Below are 21,886 nucleotides of genomic sequence, written 5' to 3' on the forward strand. Positions count from 1 at the left end.
TGTAAATAAGATAAAATGTTGCTTTGAAAACTTTATTTACATATCTGTGCATTAGCTGGACAAACTAACAGAATATAGATGCAAAACATTTAAAATAACAGAACAAGGTAATAAAGACATTAATACTAAAAGACTCGAGCTTTGATACCCATCTTTAATAGATGGTCAATTTGATGGTCATCTGAGTGCAGTTTCCTACCCAGTTCACCTGCAGACTCCCGTGTCACTTTTGGATGGTCTCCATCCTCACTGTCCCCTCCTGATTTTGCATTTGCTTTTGACATGGAGTAGTTTGTAAGAAGGAGAACAGACGAGTCACAAGGTCTTTTAGTAACAAATAGTGCCTTGCTCTGGATTGCATCACCACTGGCTGAACTGGAACAATTAGCCACTTTTCAATGGATCGGTGACCAGTGCAGCTTCTCAAAGGTCTCTCACTTCCACAGCTTTCCGATTGGCTGGAATTCTGCCATAGTTATGGCGGTCTCACTGTGGCTCTTGATTTCAGCGTGCAAGTCTTCTATGCTTTTGGCGGCGTTGATCACCTGAGGGAGCACATTTCTGGATTACAAATCGCCTGCATTACATTACATTACATTACAGGCATTTGGCAGACGCTCTTATCCAGAGCGACGTACAACAAAGTGTATAACCATAACCAGGAACAAGTATGACGAAACCCCTAGAGAGAAGTACCGGTCCAAGTACAGGGAACAACCGCATAGTTCAACTTGGACCCTGATGGTTAAACTGATTAACAACGAGAACGGCAACAACGCAATCTATGGAAAAATAAATAAAAATACAAGTAGTCGTTAAGACAGGCGCATCAACTAAGTCACCTATGAAACAGCTGCCTAGTTACAACCCTAAGTTTTAGTCATTTACAGGGGGGAAGGGAGGGATGGGGAGAGGTGCAGCCTGAAGAGGTGGGTCTTCAGTCGTCGTTTGAAATGGGTCACAGTCTCAGCTGTTCTGACCTCCACAGGGAGGTCATTCCACCATCGTGGGGCCAGAACAGACAGGAGACGTGTTCTGGAAGTGCAGGTGCGAAGAGGGGGAGGTGCTAGGTGTCCTGAGGTAGCAGAACGGAGGGATCTGGCTGGCATGTAGAGTTTGAATATCTTGTGAAGGTATGCTGGGGCTGATCCCTTGACTGCCTGGTATGCTAGGACCAATGTTTTGAATTTGATGCGAGCTATAACAGGCAGCCAGTGGAGGGTAGTGAGCAGGGGAGTTACGTGGGAGTGTCTGGGGAGGTTGAAGACCAGACGAGCCGCAGCGTTCTGAATGAGCTGCAGGGGTCTGGTGGCAGATGCCGGTAGTCCAGCCAGAAGAGAGTTGCAGTAGTCCAGGCGGGATAGAACCATTGCTTGGACCAGGAGCTGGGTTGAGTAGGTGGTGAGAAAGGGGCGAATTCTGCGGATGTTGTATAGGAAAAATCTGCACGCCCGGGTTACTGCTGCAATGTTGTTGGAGAGGGACAGCCTGTTGTCCATCATCACTCCGAGATTCTTGGCGCAGGGTGATGATGTCACTACGGTGTCCCCTAAGGAAATGGAAGTCGAGGAGGGGAGAGGATAGAGCAGGAATAAAGATTAGCTCCGTCTTTCCCGGGTTGAGCTTCAGGTGGTGATTGTCCATCCAGCTCTGTATGTCCCTCAGGCAAGCGGAGATGCGGGCAGGGACCTGTGTGTCCGATGGGGAGAAGGAGAGAAAGAGTTGCGTGTCGTCGGCATAGGAATGATAGGACAAGCCATGGGCAGATATTACAGGGCCAAGGGATCTGGTGTACATGGAGAAGAGAAGGGGACCAAGGACTGAGCCCTGGGGAACTCCGGTGGTGAGGGGACGGGGTGCAGGGTTCATACACTTTTTCACCAATGATTTTCAATGACTTTTCCATGACTTCTCCACAACCTTTAACTGAATATCCATGACCAAAACAAATGACTTTATCTCAGCGGGACAATTTAAAATTATTTATTGTAACACTAAGTAAAATTAGGTCTGCATCTGAAACATATGGTGACTCTCTAAAACAAATAAACACCAGACAGACACACTTAGATACATTCTCATATTTTAATTTGAATAGTTTTTGTCAGTTTTTCCAGTCGAACGTCTTTCTCTGTAGGCTACATTCGCTAGTTAGTACACTCAGTATGTGCCTTGGGAGCTGACGGTAACCCTTCTAACCAATCGTGAGCTTGACATTCTTACCTTTAATGCTGATTTTAAATTGGTTAATATTAGCCTTCAATCACTCCCTTTCGCTGCACTCCACTGTCACGCGACACAAAGAGCTAACGCGTTAACTAATGGTACCTAAAGACAAAAGTTTATGTTCAATTTATTAGCGTTATCGAAAGCTGAAAAGTTGAAGCGCACGATTACGGCATTTTTTTTAAACGTTAACTTAGTGTTTTAGCGACCCGTTTGAAACAGCTCATTTCTCCGATGCAGTTTACTGGCGGTTGATTTAATTAGCGGTATTAATGTGACGAGAAGCTCTTTGTCATTTGAATGCATAACACGCAATTCCTTGAAGAGTCGACACATTTTATGCGTGACAGTTTAACTGTTACTTGTAAACCGTACTGTTATATTGTCGTTTTTTATCAATAAAAATCTATTGCATATATTGTTGGTGCTCCTTACATTTTGGTGGGTGCTCCTAACTTTTTGAAGTTGGGAGCACCAGTGCTACGAAGTAAAAAAGTTAATTTCGAGCCGTGATATATTATTGAAGCGGCACTTCCCTGGCATATTGTCGACACAGTAGGGCCTACGTTTACTAACTGCTACATTAGCAGAAGCGTGCCTGTTGGGCGTGCCTGTAAACAGACTGAGCCAGACCGAATTAACTTCTCTCACCACCAAAATACCGCGAAGGTTACGTGACAATTTACGTTTTATTACTATACATACTATTTTTTACGATTGGATTAATTAGTAATTATATTTGATGCAACTTTAGCTGTGTTTCCATTACTTTTCCAAAACTTTTCAAAAAATATTATTTTCCATAACTTTTCCAGGGCCTGGAAATTGCATTTTAAATTTCAATGACTTCTCCAGGTTTTTCATGACCGTACGAACCTTGGGGGTGGTGATACCTTACCCGCCCAGGCAACCTGGAAGGAGTGGTCAGAGAGGTAGGACTCAATCCAGTCAAGGACTGTGCCACGGATCCCTGTTGCTGTCAGGGAGGACAGGAGGGTAGAGTGGTCCACAGTGTCAAATGCAGCGGAGAGGTCTAGAAGAATCAGGACAGAGGAGAGGGAGGCTGCTCGTGCGGCATGGAGTGACTCACTGACCGAGAGGAGTGCAGTCTCAGTCAAGTGGCCAGGCCTGAAGCCAGACTGGTGGGGATCAAGCAGGTTGTTCTCAGAGAAGAAAGCAGAGAGCTGGTTAGATGCAGCACATTCAAGCATTTTGGATAGGAAAGGGAGGAGAGATACCGGGCGGTAGTTCTGAATGACTGAGGGATCTAGTGTGGGTTTCTTCAGCAGCGGGGTGATGTGGGCCTTCTTGAAGGATGAGGGGAAACATCCAGAAGATAGGGATGAGTTCACGAGGGAGGCGACAAAAGGGAGGATGTCTGGTGTGATTGCTTGAAGGAGAGATGAGGGGATAGGGTCGAGGGCGCAGGTGGTAGGGCGGTGGGTGAGCAGAAGCTGGGAGACTTCAGTGTCTGAGAGGAGAGAAAATGTGGAGAAACGGGGCAGGACGGATTTCGGCAGTTCTACACACCTGGACGAATTATACACTTACCGCCTGCGACAAGAGACAGGCAGTATCCGACATAGATAAAGATATACTTTTATTGAACCCCGTGGGGTAATTTGTCCTCTGCATTTGACCCATCCTAGTTACTTAGGAGCAGTGGGCAGCCACAGTGCAGCGCCCGGGGACCGACTCCAGTTCTGAGGCCAGTGCCTTGGTCAAGGGCAACTGCAGGAGCGCACCTAACATGCATGTCTTTGAGTTATTGTGAGTAAGCCCAGCTTCGCTGCAAAGCACGTCTCAGCAACTGATGTTTTACTGCACAAGCAATCTGGCACTGGTTTTCTCTGGTAAACTAACACTCGGCTGCATTTGAGCCATTTGCAGGCAGTACAGACCGGTGGACTCTCGCCGACCCAGCCCTTTCGTGGACTCTAACCTGCCAGTTCAGGGATTTGTCCTTCATCAGCTGCTCGAACCTCTGCAGCACGACCTTCTGGAAGTCGCTGCTCTCGTAGCGCTCGGACCCGTACTGGCCCCGCTGCGCAGCGTCCAAAGGGTGCAGCTGCAGGAAGAGCACCAGGTCTGGTTTGGGCAGTCCCACATCGGGCTTCATGCACCATTCCAGACTGAAGCCCTGCAAAACAAACACGCAGGCACATGCTAATTTCTGTGTCCCCTAACATCCTGGAAGATTCCTGCTGGAATGTCTGTACACACCAGTATCTCTCTCTCTCTCTCTCTTTTTTTTTTGTTCAAAGAAGTTGCATAACGCAAGTCATAACCTTCAGCAAGGTTTATGACTCCAGCTATTCCATGATAACATAAAATGTGCGAGTTGTAAAGCTGCACTGAAAATGATCCTGCTTAGAGAATGAAATAATGTATGCTTAAATTTGCAATTGATTTGTGTTACCAAAGACATTTTTATTCTTTCAGAAGCATATCGAGGGCGACATAGCTCAGGAGGTAAGACCGATTGTCTGGCAGTCGGAGGGTTGCCGGTTCAAACCCCGCCCTGGCCGTGTCCAAGTGTCCTTGAGCAAGACACCTAACCCCTAACTGCTCTGGCGAATGAGAGGCATCAATTGTAAGGCGCTTTGGATAAAAGCGCTATATAAATGCAGTCCATTTACCGTTTGCAATATTGTTGAGGGAAACACCTCCGCTTCAGCTTCGGTCGAGCATGATGAATTCTATGTGTTAGACCAAAACAAACTTAACACAGAAATCAGAACAGAAATTTCTTAACCGGTTTATTTCCAGAGTCTGGAGATCTCCTAGAGAGTTGAACAGGGATATCTTGTCTTATCGGTGAGCTCATTATACAAAGTCAAAGTGTCAAAGTCAAAGTGTTTTTATTTGTCAAGTGCACAGTATAACACAGGTCATTCTGAGCAAAGAAATTCTTGTGACATGGCAGGCAGCAACTACGTAGAAGCAAGAGCAAAATATCTAAAATATATCTAAGAAATATCACACATAATAAAAATACACATAATATTAAACATAGTGTTAAATATTAACAGCAAATAAGTACCAGCCTGTACAGATGGGGGATATGGACAGTGGGAATAGGAGTATTAAATATTTAAATATTAACCATATATAAAGTGCAGGAGTGCTGATGAATATGTGCATAAGATTGTACGTTGAATGTACATAGCATACACAGGAGGACATGTGATCAATGTGATCCCTGAGATTAATGTTGCTGGTTGAGAAGCCTGATGGCCTGGGGGAAAAAACTGTTTGTGAGTCTGGTCGTCCGTGCCCGGATGCTCCGGAAGCATCTGCCAGACGGCAGCAGTGAGAACAGACCATAGCCTGGGTGGCTGAAGTCTTTTATGATTTTCTGTGCTTTCCTGAGGCATCGTGTGTGGTAGATGCCTTGCACAGATGGGAGGTGGCAGCCAATGATGCCCTCCGCTGTCTTCACCACCCTCTGGAGGGCTTTGTGGTCAGCAGCGGAGCAGCTGCCGTACCAGGCAGTAATGCAGCCAGTGAGGATGCTCTCGATGGTCCAGTTGCAGAGGGAGGTGTTCAGACCCAGGTTCCTGAGCTTGGGAACGAGCTTAGCAGGCACAATTGTGTTGAATGCTGAGCTGTAGTCTATAAACAGCATCCTCACATAGGTGTCTCCTTTATCCAGGTGGGAGAGGGCGGTGTGCACTGTCAGTGCGATGGCGTCATCTGTAGATCTGTTGGGGCGGTATGCGAATTGGAGGGGGTCCAAGGTGTCAGGAAGAAGGGAGCAGATGTGGGTCCTGACCAGAGACTGTAAAAAATATGGACAAAGCTACTGTGACGTCACCCATTGACTCTCCGTGGGTCTCTAAAACATGTTTTGAAGCTCAATGGCGGGCGCGGCCATTTTCTCGATTTGGAGCCAAAACCATAGAGTTAAGCGGTCTTGTGATTTTTACAATTTGATTGACAGTCCGGTGCGGAAAAGCCCCTCAACCTGAACGAGGCTAGCTAACTGTCTGCCGTTATGTTTTAAAATATATTATCAGATGTTTACGGAGTTTAATTTCCATCCGTGACTGTACTGTGTCATGTAGGCTAATCAAGTTATATGTATGACATTAAAAATACAATTAGGCTATGTTCAGTTATCTTCAATTTATGTTTCTCAGCAAAACGAATATGCTTAGCTAGCATATCAGCTTGCCAGTGAGCTAGGTAGGCTATCCGTGGTTAGCTCACGCGTTAGCAATATGAACCACAGGGGAAGAACATTGACTACACTGATGGTCAATCAATCGGAGATGTGTAGGCTACTGGTGATTTGACTAGGCAAATTTTCGTATAACTGTCTGGTAGACCTGCTGTTAACCGAGCAAGTTATCGTCGTAGGTTTTCGCCAGTCAGTTAATGAGCCTGCTACTACTAGCTACTCCATCGCCGTTTGTGGTGTTCACTTGCTGGGTGACGCTAGCTGACCGATCGTTCGCAAATCACTTTCTACCGAATAAAAATTAACACTCAGCGCTGATTAACAAATCTACCAAGTATTTTAATAACTGATCTGCAGGCGTGTAAATATGACAACGCACTTTGTACGGCAAGTTTTCCACCTGGTGCATGAAGACAAAAATAATGTAGCCTACGTTGAATTTCTAATTATTATTAGGCTATAATTTTTTTCTTGTAAATCATCAAAACCAATGGAGAAAAGCCAATATACGCAAGGAGCCCCCAGAACCGATTCTGAGAACCACTGTCTTAAATGCCTAGCTTGTCGGTCTCTTAAATGCTAAAAACATGTTCCTTTCTAAATGCCAAGATGGTTAATTTCGTTAAATTCTGTGTGTGTGATTTCATCGTGTGTTGTATATTCAGCAAATGAACCTTGAAACTCTTAATTCGCTTCGTGAAACTGAAAAAGTGTTTATCCCAAAATCGGGATTATAGTAGCTTTGTCACATGCGTGAAGCATGGCCCAGGTAGACATTTACGGAATGTACACGACTGACAAGCCGCCAAACACGTTTGACAGATTGAATGTTTGCCGGTTAAGGTTAGCTAGCTAGTCAAATGGCTTGGTAGCCGAAGTTACGAACTGTTTTAGCACAGGCTACTACTGGACTACCAAATATAGCAAGCTGATTACGCTTTCTGCCAACTAATTATTTGGTTAAGTAGGCTAAAGGAAATAGTAAAAATGACTCGGCTACCGAAAAACTTAAGAGGAGGATTATTTTATGGTCGTCTAGTGCAGCTGTAAATAGCACACGCCATAATGAAATCACCACGAAATGGGATGCCTGCATTTTCAGACTTAGCACAGGCGGACCGTAGCCGGAGCCGCAATGGCAAGGCCAAGAAGCGCCACCGCCCACTCCAGTGACCATAGACTGTAGCCCCTACTGTAGCTTAGTCCTCTGCAGTAATCGGGAAGTGACGCAAGCTGTACCTCATTGGTCCAGAACAAATATTGGCATTGTGCCCAAATGACGCAATAAATCATAAAATCGACCCATGGACAGTCATAAGACCAATAAAATACACCTATTATGACTATTTGTTCTTGTGAGAAAAAATTATTGACTTTGTATTTTGATCGCATTTGTACCGTAGACTTACATGGAAACCGGATATGAAAACACCTATACTGGAGCCATCCGTAGTGGCGCTAGTGAGCAACCAGGAACTACAACACCAGGAAATGAGCTTCAAAAACGAAGTCTGGTTTTGGCCGCTTGGTCCTGACTAGCCGCTCGAAACACTTCATGATGATGGAGGTCAGTGCTACAGGGTGGTAGTCATTCCAGCAGGAGATGGCAGGGTTAACTTTTTTAAAAGCTCTCCTCACGTCAGCCGTAGATAGGGACAGAGTGCAGTCGTCCTGGTCCTCATCTAGCCTTACTGTAGGGATGGCGTTGCTTGCCTCAAACCGTGCATAGAAGGTGTTGAGCTCGTCCAGAAGAGAGGCGGCGGGCTGGGCATCACTGCTATTTCTCCCTTTGTAGTCTGTGATGGAACGCAGTTCATACCACATGCGTCTTGGGTCGGAACTGTGGTAATCACATTATACCAAGATGGATCCATACCTTTTATAATGTAAAAACCTTATTTTTTGCTTTCGTCACCACCTTCCCTTCCACATCCTCAAACTTTCGAACAGATAATTCAGCTACGTCTTCCCACTGTTCTGGTAACCACGGATAAGGTAAACAGTACCAGCCTGTGTGCCGGCCTTGAAGGCAGGCACAGCTCCCGGCTCTCACACAACACTGAGAACATTATATCTTGCACTTTCCAAAGGCCCTCTGCGCAGAGTGTAATGAATAAAACAGTATTATAAAACATATATCAATGATGATTATGCCAACATATATCAATAATGATTATGCATAAATTAGTATAAGGTAATGATTGAAGCTGCATATTCCTCAACAATATGACCTAGTCCTGTCAAAGCTCTTAAGGCATTATGGTTACTTCCTACCGGTTCTATACTGGATTATGTAGCCTAATTTATCAACCGTTGAAGTGAATTTATGACTGGTCATCTTCAGAGCTTTAAATAATGGCTTTTAACCCCTCTCACTTTTCACCTGGGTGACAAAACAGACTCACCGGCTTGGCACTTGTGAAAGCCACCCCGGAGAAGGCATACCTATCCACCACCAGACTGATGCCCTGCTCCAGCTTCTTCCTCATTAGAGGTCTGAGGAGAGCAGAGAGAACAATCAGACATACAATAACACAGGGAAGGCTGTGTAATGAATTCATAATGAAAGGTGGTTTTTTATTGATCTCAAATTAGCGTTGTGTTGGCTTTTAAACTGACAGTTCCCTTACTTCCTGTTTGTCAGTTGACAGCACCGAGCATGTCAAGCTGTGGCAATGCTGGTAATCAAGGCTACCTGATCTTGGGGTCAAATAGCACAAATGGCACATGTACCATTGCAGTCACACCTACCTATTAGGAGGGGATATTGCTACGTAATAGGCAATTTTAGGTCACCAAGCGACTTGTATTTTAAATGATACAGAAATATGGCTGCTGTACGCTTATACACATCCAACAAGAGTTTTTCCACAGCATCATGCATGGTGTGACCCTTAATCTAAAGGGACCAGCATCACTAACAATTGTTGTAGAAGACCTGAATTTACTTTAGCTTATAAAAGAAGGAAAATGATGGTCGTACACCTCGAGTAGGCAGAGTACTGTGGTTCTTACTCAAGTTCCCAACGATTGGCTGAAAAGAGTAAATGCACTACATGGTCTTCCAAGTTGCTCTTCTTCTCCAGGTAGGCGTTGATTAACTGACCGATCTGAGTAGTCCTGTCTGAAGAAACATTGGCGATGAATCTTAAACCGTCCATCACAAAACATAATTAATCTACAGCTTGACAGCTACTTGTGTTCATGTGACATTAACTCCACTCATTGACCACTTAAATGAATGAATGAATGGATAAATAAATAAATAAATAAATAAATAAATAAATAAATAAAAGTTTACGCCATCAAGGGAAACATTTGCTCGATGACTAACAACTTCCGGAAGGCGCACTTTTTCAACTTCCGCACCCCTGAGACTCAGCTAATTTAACGATAAACCAAAAGCCGCGGACACACGGAATGTGTATGATACGCGCCATAACATATTGCAAGTAAATGACGTGCCAAACAACATGATCGCTACAACTTAAAGTACAGGTACTGTTTGTATAAAGCACAATACAATCGAAATGTAATTCTGAATGAAAGTGTGCATGTAAATAGCGTTAAACTAAGGTTAGGGTAGCTAGCTTGCTAGATATATTTTCTTGCTCCGCTGGGGAACTTATGTAATAATGTCGATTTTGGAGCCTGTAATTGGTCGTCGCATTATATAATCGCTACGTAGCTACACCGTATGCTTAGATTTGATAGCCAACTACCTTCTTTCCCGTAAAATTTTAATTTAACAGAAGCAGGACGCAGTAATGTCACAGCATTCGTTTTGTTTTGCTGGCCTAAACAGCCCTTAAGTGCTTATAAAAAAAATAAAAAACAAACAAACAAAACGATAAATTGCACATTATGATTTGACACCTCGTTTAACTCCAATAGGACACATTAAACCATAGAATAAAAAAAGGTTTACCAGGAAATCTCATAATCTCGGCTGGTCGACCACTCTCTATCAGCGCATTGACCAGCTTCTTGCATTGTGTGGTCTTTCCAGCCTTGTCGACTCCTTCCAGGACGATCAGAGCTCCTCTTCCGTGAGACATTTTAGAACGGGCCGAAGAGATTCCTGCTTGATGTACAGCTTGCTGCGTTATATGACTTGATGCAAAATACAAAGAGTGGCCCAAGTTTATTCCCGCGCGTTTTTTCAAACACATATACATTAGCTACTCCCGTAGAGCATACATGTTTTCGTAAGTAACGGGCAAACACCACGCGTCATAGAGCTTGTAAGTGAAAACGTCACCAAGTCACTCCCCTCGTTTTCCCGCAAATGTATCAGTGGGAATTTCAGGGATCTATAAAGTACAATCATAGACCGTATAAAAGAGTACAACCTAACCTAACTAATTTAAGACGTAATTTAAAATGGAATATAACGTCATATATATTTCTATCACAACACAACAATATAGCTAGCCAGCATGGTTTTCGATAAATTACCGACAATATATTTACTACTTACTATGTTTTAATAAAACTATTTATTAGAAATTGTCTATCTCTTGCCTACTGCACCTGTCTTGTCTAAGTGCACTGTGATTCTGATTTTCACAATGTGTGTATTCCTTTGTAAGTGTTGTGAGCAGACTGAAAGTCTGTTACACCGAAGCCTTGCGAAACGAATTATCATTACATCGTGTACTGTATAGCATATGGTTTGTAATGACAAATAAACCTGACTTTGACAGCTAGCTAGCTACCTGCTGATCCAGCCCTTCCCAACGTTAACGTTAGCTAACCGAAACTTTATAAACGATATCTTTCATGCTGGCTCTGAAAGACCCGCTAATCTACCCTGGCTGTATATTACCTGCTCTACATGGTTGGATTTGGAATGATTTTCTCCCTTCTTAACATTATTGTCCTGACCATTGAAAAAAGCTAACCAGTGACACCGCATTTGTCGTGGGTATAGCTAGCTAGCCATCGGTGTTGGGTGCAGTTGGCCGTATCTGCTGGTCCAGAGTCAGTTATTTTCTTCTCCTACTAATGGTTAAAGTTAGGACCTGGGAAGGGAAATCTCAGACCAGCGTTTAGGGGCAGCCAAGGCACCGCACTTGGCGGGTGGACTTACAAGCACACGTGGTTGTGACGTGTATCCGTGCGACTGATTGATTTAGTGTAGTTCAGGACCACCAGCACATCGTAAATCGACATAAATCCGTTTTTTTTTCCCTCCAGAGATTGAAATAAATATAACCAAGCACATGCTACGGTAGAGAATGGCGGTGCCAAGAAAACGTGAGAAATATGTTAGTTTTAATCGCTATAGATATTTTACAATCTGCGATCACTTCACTGGCTACCGGTCGCTGCCAGGATCCGATTCAAAGCCCTGACCCTTGCATACACTGCCGCCAACAGGACAGCCCCTATCTACTTGCAGGACATGACTCTTTTTATTCTATGTGCCTGCTCGACCACTCTGCTCTGCGGCAGCAGGGCGTCTTGTAACCCCTCCCACCCGCCCAAAGGGATCACAGAGCTTCTCCACCCTAGCTCCCCAGTGGTGGAACGAACTCCCCGTCCCTCTCCGAACCTCCCCCTCACTATCCATCTTCCGCCGTGGCCTGAAGACTCATCTCTTCAGACTATATCTAGACTAACCACCACCACGCTGTATAAATATAAAAATAAAAAAAATAATTTAAAAAACCCTTTCTCCCTGTCACTTGTTACATGTTGCCCCATCCCTGCACTTCTTGGTAAATTGTATTTGTCCTGATACTGTAGCTTATTCTTCTGCCTAGTTGGCTTTGCAGATGTTAGACCAGGATAGTGTTCATTGTTCTCGGCTAGAAATAGCTGTACAAAATAAGTAATTGTACCTTACTGAACCCGTGTTCAGCAGTTGTCTACGATCATGAAAATGCACTTTTGTACGTCGCTTTGGATAAAAGCGTCTGCCAAATGAATGTAATGTAAATGTAATGTAACAATCAATGATTTTTAAAGTCAATAGGATTTTAACATTGGGCTGTGACGTCACGAACCAGACGCCCCCTGGAGGCAATTTGACTTACAAACTAAATTTTTCCCCAAACTACTTTAGCGCAAACCACGCCCCGTAGTAGCAACGAAAGGTTCAGAACGGTTCAGAATCAATTTCATTGGTCAACACGATGAGGGCGCAGACCACGCCCCGCATAGCGTTGATACACGAAAAACCTCCATACTAACCTTAGTGCATGAAATCATTTTTCATTTTTACATTTACATTTAAATAAGTTCTTGTATTTACATTTAAGTGATAAAAAAAAAATAAGAAAAGACCTTACCACTGACAGTACAAAAATGGTATTGCGGTGTTTTTGCCCCCTTAGAAATATAGGGCCATTTTATGACTTTCCCTTTCCCCCCCTAAATTTCCTATGCTCTGCTATGTTATTAACTGCTTTAATATACATGGATTAAATCTATATGCACATTTTGAAGGATCCATGCCATGTCATTTGCAGCAAAATAGCCCACTCTTCTTGGCAGAACTGCTTTAATTGAAATTTGTAAGTTTTCAAGCAAGAATTGCTCACTTCAGGTTCTCCCACAGCATCTCTTTTCAAGTTCAAGTCAGGTCTTTGACTAGGCCACTCCAAATTTTAGATTTTGTTTCTTTTGAGCCATTCAGAACTGGACTTTTTTTTTTTTTTTTTGGATCATTATCTTGCTGAATAACCCAGTTACGCTTCAGCTCACAGACAGATGCCTGGACATTCTCCTTAAGAGTTTTCCGGTACGCAACAGAATTAATGGCTCCTTCAATACTGGCAAGTTGTCCTGGTCCCAAGGCAGCAAAGCATCCCCACACCATCACGCTACCATGACCATGTTTGAGTTTTGGCATGATGTTCTTACTGTGAAATTCTGTAATTGCTTTACACCAGACATATAGAACTGTGCCATCCAAAAGGTTCCAGTTTTGACTCATCTATTCATTGAGCATTATCCCAAAAGGCTTGGGGATCATCCAGGTACATTTCTGCAAATGTGAGGCAAGCATAGATGTTACTCTTGGTTAGCAGTGGTTTCCACCTTGCTACTCTTCCATGATTCCCATTTTTGCCCAGTCTCTTTTTGTGAAGTCATGAACACTGACCTTAGTTGAGGTTAGTGAGGCCTGCAGTTCTTTGGATGTTCTTCTTGGACTTTTGTGACTTCCTGGATAAGTAGTCACTGCACCCTTGGATAAATTGTGGTAGGCTGACCACTAGGGAAGATTGACCACTGTTCCACTGTTCCAAGTGTTCTTCATTTTAAGATAATGGTTCTCACTGTGGTTCAGTGAAGTCTTATAGCCTTGGAAATGGCTTTGTAACCATTTCCAGACTGATATACACTATATGACCCAGAGTATCTGGACGTGCCTTAGTCTGTCACTGTTTTTCATGGTTTGGGCTTGGCCCCTTAGTTCCAGTGAAGGCTAATCTTAATGCTACAGCATACAATCACATTCTAGTCAATTCAGAGCTTCCCCAACAGTTTGGGAAAGGCCGTTTCCTGTTTCAGCATGACAATGCCCCTGGGCGATAGCAAGGTCCATATAGAAATGGTTTTGTGGAGAACGGAGTGGAAGAACTTGACTGATTTGCACAGTGCACATAGCCCTGACCTCAACCACATCCAACATCTTTGGGATCAATTGGAAAACTGTAAGCTAGGTCTAGCCACCCAATCAGTGCCCAACCTCACTAATGCTCTTCTGGCTCAGTGGAAGCAAATCCCTGCAGCAATGCTCCAACATCTAGTTTAAAGCCTTCCCTGAAAAGTAGAGGTTGATATAGCAGCAAAGGGTAAACTAACACTATATTAATGCCCATCATTTTGGATGAGATTTTGGATGCCAGGTGTCCACATACGTTTGGCCATGTAGTTTATTTCAATAATTTTTTTCTCATTTCTTCTGGAATTTCCTTTGATCTTGGCATATAGTGTGTTTGTGGAAATATTAAATTGACTACTTCACTCTGATGGTAAGGATCAAAATGAGTGAGGTTTAGATTCATCGAGTTCAATCAGCTGAATCTTATGAAGAATTAGGTTAACTAGTTGATTGCATAGATTGAGGGACGGAGTGTGGCACAGTGGGTAAGGAACTGCGCTTGTAACCGAAAGGTCGCAGGTTCGATTCCCGGGTAAGGACACTGCCGTTGTACCCTTGAGCAAGGTACTAAACTGCATTGCTTCAGTATATATCCAGCTGTATAAATGGATACAATGTAAAGTGCTATGTACAAAAGTTGAGTAAGTCGCTCTGGATAAGAGCGTCTGCTAAATGCCTGTAATGTAATGTAGAAAGGAAGCAATTACTTTTTCACATGGGTAATATGGGTGTTTTTTTCACTAAATAAATTATCATTTAAAAAATGGTTTGTGTTTACTTAGTTTCCCTTTGTCTAATGTTACATTTTGTCTAAAGATCTGAAATCATTCAGTGTGACAAAATGCAATAATAGAGGAAATCATATGCTGTACATGCTGACTACCTGCACATGTCTAACATCAGAAACTAAACAAGCACTTATGATTTGTGTAGCAAAACACGCAATTAGAAATAACATGTAGACTACTCTATTGTTAAACACCATACTGAAGCAGGGTATGGCTCTTCCCCTCATCATTTACATCGGTGGTAACCAACCCTGTTCCTGGAGATCTACCATCCTGCAGGTTTTCACTTCAATGCTAACAGAGCACAACTCATTCAACAACTAGAGATTTCATTGAGCTACTCATTAGCAGAGTCAGCTGTGCCAAATTAATGAAAATGAAATTAAAACCTACAGTATGGTAGATCTCCAATAACAGGGGTGGCTACCACTGTGGGTATACAGAGGGTATGGCTTTTAGAGAGGGAAGGTGGTATTGTAAACTGTTGTTAATAAATGAGGCACATTAGTTCACTCATTTTCATATACTGACATCACTGGCCTTAAATTATGAGCCAACCTTCATAACATTAATCTGAATAATTATGTGTGACAATCTGTGATTGTGGACACGCATGATAAACTTTTTGCCTTGCCATCAGTATGTTACATCATGTTTTCTGAATGTACTACATATGGTGAAGTCTCAAAGTACAAAGTTGAGCAATACAACATTATGATACTTGAGAAGCATGTAGGACCACTTGAGATACTAGACACACACTTAATTAATCGCATGGTGTTTACAGACTTGAAATTGATAAATGAAATTGGCTATTTATGATTTAGTCAAAGCTCTCTGTTTTTGCTCCCATTTGCCTCAAATGTGCTTCTGATCACCCTTAGATTGTTCAAGGATGCTTTACCAGGGTGTTTCTCAGGTGCTTTATCTGCCTGTTCACTGCTCTGATGAAGGACTTTGTGTCTTTTGGTTCTTAAAACTGTTTGGCACCCAAGAGACTTGCAGACAACAAACCTTTTTTCAATATGTATATTTTTATGCTGAGTAACTTATATCCTTTGTGCAAGTTGCATGTCCCAGGCACTTATATCCATTTATGCAAGGAATGACAGAAACTTCAATCCCAGAGAGCCTCTCTAGACCTTGCTCCTGTGGCAGCATTTCAGTGCATCTCCCAGGGCAGCCAGCACCATGTCCGCATTGGCTATGCTGCTGTTGCATCCCATCAGCCCCACACGTAAGACCTGCAGTGCACAGCACAGACGGCAGTGTTACAGGGGATCCTTTGCTGAAGCATGCAGTCTGCTTCCACCAGCACAAGCAAAACAACACATTTGCAAAAGGACTCTTTCTCCCCTCTTGAATAAAATAAAATTGGGATTTCTGGTCATCCTATGGTCATGCTTGTGGGCACTAAACTCAAAACCACCTGCTGTACTCGCCTTGCCAGCAGAGGGCCCCAGGCCTCCAGAAATTTCTATCTGGTGGTGTTTCATGACATAGGCAACAATCTCCTTCCAGTCATATCCTGCGGGAACCACAATGGTGGTGACTGTCGGCAGCCTCACGTTCTGGCAGACACAACCAACACAAATGAATCAAATGAGTCTTTCAAACATCAACATAGGACCGCAAAACATTATTCTTCAGTCTGTGTGAAATGTTATTGACTCACAAAGGAATAATGTATGCAGTATTCTGTTTTCCCAATGTGAGCTTATCATACTTAGGGACACCAGTTTATGAAGAGCAAATGAGCCAAAATGATTTCAACCTGTATTATCGTTTGAAAATCATTACAAATATTGTGCAGAAGGCAAACAAATATTTGGCCACTTCAACCAACTCTTGATGCAGAAAGAAGCATCTTTTCCTCTGGAAAATGTTACACTGCCAAAGAATGACAGATGAGACTTAACTAACCATAATCACATTTAATCTCAATGTTTAAACCTTGCATTTTCATATCATTCAAGTAATACATTTTAGTTTTTTATAAGCCTACACCACTGAAAACATTTTTGTTTTTATGCCTCGTCTTATTTAACTATTTTTGTCCAATCAATGTAATTGTACTTACGTATATTTACTATTTCGTAGCAAAATAAGGTTACTGTCCGACCATTTTTTGGCTGTACGTCTATGGGTTTCTAAATTCTGAAAGCAACACGGAAAGTGTGAGAACACTGCTGTCAGTCATCGTCTGTCCTTAATTAGAGGCAGCTGATGCAGATTACTGGGGAGGGGCAATGTGATGTTTGACTGACAAGAAGGCTCTATCCAGCCTCTTGCTGATTGATAACTGAATTGCAGATGAGAAAACTCCCCCAGATAATCTGGTGTCCCCAGCCATAGTGCACAGTTGTTTCTCATCACTCTCAGAAGAAAGGGTTCCAAAAGGCTTCTCTGTGTCTCCATAGAGGAATCCTAGTTCAATATCTAGTTCAAGGGTATGTTGTCAGGCCAAACAGTTTGGCCTGTGGGAGCATTCACAATTTTCATATGTACCGTAGAGGGTTCCAGAAAAACTCAAAATGGTTCCCCTATGGAGATAAGCCAAAGAACCCTTTTTTTCTGAGACTGATGGTGAATCTGTGAACAGTTACTGGCATTTCTGTCACCTCCCATATTGCTTGAGTGTGCCTTTGTTGTAGGGCTCACCTTGTCCTCTACAAACAGCTTGAGCCCCAGGTCCTCCAGGCCCTTGTGGAAGTGCTCTGCCACATCCTTGTGCCGTTGCCATGAGTTTTCCAGTCCCTGCGAAAGCAAACAAGAGACCATGCAGACAGCATGCACCGAATCTACCATCCCGTTACAGAGGAATGGCCATGGCTGTTTCATGAACTAATACCATGCAGTGTCTAGGAAGAACATAGCTAAGCGGTTCTACTAAAAGCGGAACTGACAGGACGCTTTAGTTTTTATAAATTTCACCATGGAAAGCAGACACAAAAGCATGTATAAGCTCTTATTTTGCCCTCTTGTGCCCTCAAGGTCCCATAAACACTGAAAGACCCTCACCGTCTCTACAAGTATGGCTAGACTCTCCCTCAGAGTGAAGAATCCGGATACAGGCCCTGTGTGGTGGTACCTGGAAATAGGTAAAGCGAATGTTTGCCATCAACAAAGACAGTACATATCAGCCATTACGTGGACAATTGTATATGGAATCCTGATAGAACACTAATAATAAGAATATTAAAAGCTTTAGGCATCAGCGAAGGAGCTGAGTCTGCATGTAGATGACTCACATTCTAGCTGGCTTGCCATCGCATCCCCAGTAGTTAGCCAGCCAGGTCAGGTCCAGGAGGTAGGACACGGGCTTTGTTTTCCTGTTGAATATCTTTTTACTGTATGGAGTTTGGGAAGAAACTGTGTCAGGGAAATGCACATATATTCAGAGCATCAGCTTCTGAATCTTCATTAGTGATTTTTAAAAATATGCCTGGCTTAGAGACTACTGCCTCTCACCATGCACGCTCACTGAAGGAGATGGGTGCGGTCCCAGGAGGAGAATTCAGGACCTTCTGGGAGCCTGAGTATAGGATGTCAATGCCTGAAGGCAGAAGAATAGGCAGTATGGGCACAAATTGAAAATGCATCCACAACAACCAGGTGTTGTCACATGGTATTAAGGCGGATTACTGTACATACCTTGTTTGTCCATATATAGTGGTGAACCACCCAGCGATGCCACGGCATCTACTAAGAACAAACAGTTGTGCCTGAGTAAGAAAAAAAAAAGTCAGGCAAGTACTGTGTGTACATTCTGTCAATGGGTTATGTTGTAGCCACCAGAATTAATGTGAAAAATACTGGATTGTCATGATAAAAATTCTGAGAGGGCAGCAAACCTGAGACACAGGTCCCCAATGCCATCGATGGGATGCGCAACCCCTGAGGATGACTCTCCGTGCGTGAGGAAGAAGAGAACAGGCTTGTGTTTGGCCAGAGCCTGCAGAAAGGATAGACATATATATAATATAAACACACTCTCATCTTTCTCAAATCAGGGTTTCTTGATTTCTATTTGTCGTTTATCAAACATTCACAAATGGTAAATTAAAGGCTCTGGCATAGAAGCATTCAAAGTCCACACTAAGATAAATATAACTTGTCATATCTCATGAATGGAGCAAGTTGGTCATTACTAGCAATAATAATATAAGCCTATTCCACTATTATTTTAATATCCTTATAACTACCTCTCTGGTGAAACATTACCTCTTCAATTTCTTCATTGGTGAAAGAACTACCAGGAGCTGTGATTATGGTGTTCACTTTAGCACCTAAAATAAACAAAATTAAATTAAACAAAAATTTTACAAATTAAACAATCAGTACAGGCTCACTTTCAGTGTACACAGACAAATTGAAGTTGTCAAGCAATCCATGCTGAAGTCAATCATCTGTCTTCTCGTGTAGATAGCCAATAGCAACTCACAGTACACCCAGTACACTGAAATCCCTATCTGTGACCAATCTGTGACACGAAATGGCTGAAGTGAACAGCAGAATGCATAAGAGTACGAGTACCAATCCTCTCAGCGATTTCAGCGGCCCGTTCCCCCCATATTCCATTGACTGCCATAAGGACACTCTCCCCAGGCTCCACACTGTTGAAAATGGCACATTCCATGGCGGTGTGACCTGAACCGCTCATGGCAATAGTCATGTTGTTCTGCGTCTGGAATGCATACTGGATTCCCTTCTTAATGTGATCCATAATCTGAAACGCAGTGTGCACAGAAATAATTGATTGTGATCGTGTACTAGGTGATTAATTTTATGACATGGGCAAACCTACAGTATTGTTACAGTCCTGACATTGAGGGCAAAGGGGTTAGGTGTTTCTCTATTTAACATGGCACATTTTAAATTTTCATTTAAAATTAAGGCACAAATAAATTACGCAGCCTGCACAGACGCAGTAAATACCAACACGTTTTTTTTTCGTTTCTGTATAACAATGACTCACTTTTACATTTAAGTATGAAGTTAGTATTTATTTCTCATACCGTAATGTGCGTTTACTGAACACCTGTGCGAGTTAAGGTAGCTGCGCATTGAACATGAACTTTATATGCTTCTGAATAGGCAACAACGTCATGGCTTAACGCTTTTGACATTTGTGCTTAATTAAGGCCAGGTAGCTCTTTCGCGATTAAACATATCTGGGACGTTAACTGTAAAAGCAATAGGTTTTCTCGGAAGAAAGAACAGCCGGCCATTGGACAATGCAAACGAACGCAAATAGACACTACAAAATAAAACAATTAAAAATACAAAGTAATATTTTTTAGCCAATATTATGCGTAGACTATCTGATATTCGTATATTTTAAAGCAGTGTTGATGCAGTTAGCCTGACACATCTAAAAGTTTTCCAAATGCCTCAATGTGCCTCATCAAGCGGACAGCGCAAAGAAATGCTAAATGGAAGGGGGGGAAAAAACAAGAAACAAATTACCTCGAACATTTCTTTGTGCATGTGACCTATAATTGGTCTTCCTCCAGCTGCTAGCACGCGAGGAGGGACGTCGGACGGTCCCGGTCCAAACATGTGCCGGTAGGGAGCCTCGAACGGCTGGAGCAGGCATGCCGGGGGCGGAATGCTGGTAGAGGACATGGCTCGATGGAAGCGTTTCCACGGGGAAGCAGTTACAGCGGTATAAATGGAACTACCCAAAGTAATCTGCTGTGACAGGAGCGCACCTCTGGTTAGCAAAGTCCGCTGTGTCATCGTTGGCCTCGCCTCTTGTTAGCCTTCATGGGTGTTTCACAATGGGTAGACAGACGTTACATTTACATTTTTCATATAACACAAGTTTTCGTTATAAACTAGCCAATTTTTAGGCCTTGCGTGTGCCATGAAGGGTGAAATATGGAATTACAATGCAGATTCAAAGTGGACATTTTATCTTGTCACTTGATCATAAAAGTGAGAAGCACAAGCAGGCTATAATTTCAGAGATTGATCTTCTCATTTTAGAATATTGACTAATTTTGAAAAAATGACCAATTTAACCCCAAATAGCAAAGTACATTATTAGTACATTACATGTTTATCATTAACATAACCCCTGGGCAGGCAATGACCGATTTAACTCAGTATTGTGAATGTCATTTGTCAGCGATAAATTTGTTAAAAGAACACTTCACTTCATGGTGGAAATAGTTGAGCTTATTCAGCAACAAATGCTACATTTGTAATGGAAAACGCATTTACAAACCATAACACCAAATCCTCTATATCAAGTATTATTTACCCATATTTGTTTATGCTAATCCTATTTCATACTAATTACCAAAATTAAACCACAATCATTCAGTTAAAATTCTACAGTTACCTTTTCTGGAACAAAAGAAGAGTATCGCTGAAGTGCTGTGTGATTTGTGCCAGAAAAGATTTGGGGTAACGGAAAGAAACTGGTGATACTGTAGCTATGAAATAGCATATGGTGACAGATGGCCAACCATAGTTGTGTAAACAGTAGAGGAACACCAGGCTCAGTTGGAAAAGTGCATTTTGCTATCCAACTAAGTTTGTTTGTTTTTCCCCCCAGTATATAGCAGGTGACAAACACTGGCAGTTTCCCACCTGGGTTGTTTACTTGATCTAGCGCCTCTGAAACACGCAGAAAGGAGTCTGCACTATCTCAGTCAGGTGATCGGCTGATGGAGAGCCATACTTGGCTCCCGTCTGTACTGCCTCTTTACTGCCTCCCCAAAATGTCTGACTTAAATATTTATTGCAGTGGAATAAGTGAATTTCAGGATGTCCAATACTCAAGAGGCCTCTTGTTGCTTATGAGCAGCAGTATACGTGGGTTTGTTGCTTATTAAGTAAGGAAAATACTGCATCAGCTGTGGAATGGAAAACACCAAAAATAACACGACTGGGTCAGCATGGGCATACTTGGAGGCAGCCTGCCAAGAGCTCCAACTCCCCTTATCCATAAGGGATATATTATGGTATGCATTGAATAAGAGAGAGTGCCACTGAATGTCCTGTGAAATGATGCAAGCACCCTGGTGCATGTAGAACTACAGTGCGGCGACTCTAGGACCTGGT

The 21,886-nt window shown here is 42.8% G+C and overlaps 2 protein-coding genes across 4 annotated transcripts; both read right to left on the bottom strand.

Moving 5' to 3' along the window:
• Window positions 1-18: 18 nt before the first annotated feature.
• Window positions 19-10,651, bottom strand: dtymk (deoxythymidylate kinase (thymidylate kinase)). 2 transcript variants are annotated; one of them, XM_064330718.1, is made up of 5 exons: window positions 10,401-10,651; window positions 9,425-9,533; window positions 8,815-8,905; window positions 4,169-4,366; window positions 19-545 (listed from the first exon to the last, which is right to left on the bottom strand). In XM_064330718.1, exons 1-5 carry the CDS (start codon window positions 10,585-10,587, stop codon window positions 435-437), a joined length of 696 nt encoding a protein of 231 aa, XP_064186788.1. In that variant the 5' UTR covers window positions 10,588-10,651; the 3' UTR covers window positions 19-434. The 2 variants fall into 2 exon arrangements, with proteins under 2 accessions (XP_064186788.1, XP_064186787.1); XM_064330717.1 differs by having other exon boundaries at window positions 10,338-10,647.
• A 4,246-nt stretch (window positions 10,652-14,897) lies between these two features.
• Window positions 14,898-21,345, bottom strand: agxta (alanine--glyoxylate and serine--pyruvate aminotransferase a). Of its 2 annotated transcripts, none has more exons than XM_064330714.1 (12): window positions 21,162-21,344; window positions 20,282-20,577; window positions 19,349-19,541; window positions 19,037-19,101; window positions 18,667-18,767; window positions 18,467-18,537; window positions 18,284-18,368; window positions 18,064-18,162; window positions 17,834-17,903; window positions 17,474-17,569; window positions 16,255-16,383; window positions 14,898-16,056 (listed from the first exon to the last, which is right to left on the bottom strand). In XM_064330714.1, exons 2-12 carry the CDS (start codon window positions 20,552-20,554, stop codon window positions 15,949-15,951), a joined length of 1,290 nt encoding a protein of 429 aa, XP_064186784.1. In that variant the 5' UTR covers window positions 20,555-20,577; window positions 21,162-21,344; the 3' UTR covers window positions 14,898-15,948. The 2 variants fall into 2 exon arrangements, with proteins under 2 accessions (XP_064186784.1, XP_064186785.1); XM_064330715.1 differs by lacking the exon at window positions 14,898-16,056 and adding an exon at window positions 16,893-16,969 and having other exon boundaries at window positions 16,254-16,383; window positions 21,162-21,345.
• Window positions 21,346-21,886: the final 541 nt, after the last annotated feature.

This window comes from Anguilla rostrata, chromosome 4, assembly GCF_018555375.3.
Source record: "Anguilla rostrata isolate EN2019 chromosome 4, ASM1855537v3, whole genome shotgun sequence".
In the NCBI taxonomy this organism is placed as follows: domain Eukaryota; kingdom Metazoa; phylum Chordata; class Actinopteri; order Anguilliformes; family Anguillidae; genus Anguilla; species Anguilla rostrata.

Coding starts and splice junctions, on each gene's coding strand:
- agxta (XM_064330714.1), bottom strand. CDS start 20,554: ATGACACAGCGGACTTTGCTAACCAGAGGTGCGCTCCTGTCACAGCAG. Junction 19,542..20,281: donor TGCACAAAGAAATGTTCGAG/GTAATTTGTTTC, acceptor ACTGCGTTTCAG/ATTATGGATCACATTAAGAA. Junction 19,102..19,348: donor TGAAATCGCTGAGAGGATTG/GTACTCGTACTC, acceptor TGTTTATTTTAG/GTGCTAAAGTGAACACCATA.
- dtymk (XM_064330717.1), bottom strand. CDS start 10,587: ATGTATATGTGTTTGAAAAAACGCGCGGGAATAAACTTGGGCCACTCT. Junction 4,367..8,814: donor CTTTCACAAGTGCCAAGCCG/GTGAGTCTGTTT, acceptor TTTGTTTTGCAG/GGCTTCAGTCTGGAATGGTG. Junction 546..4,168: donor ACAAATCCCTGAACTGGCAG/GTTAGAGTCCAC, acceptor GTGCTCCCTCAG/GTGATCAACGCCGCCAAAAG.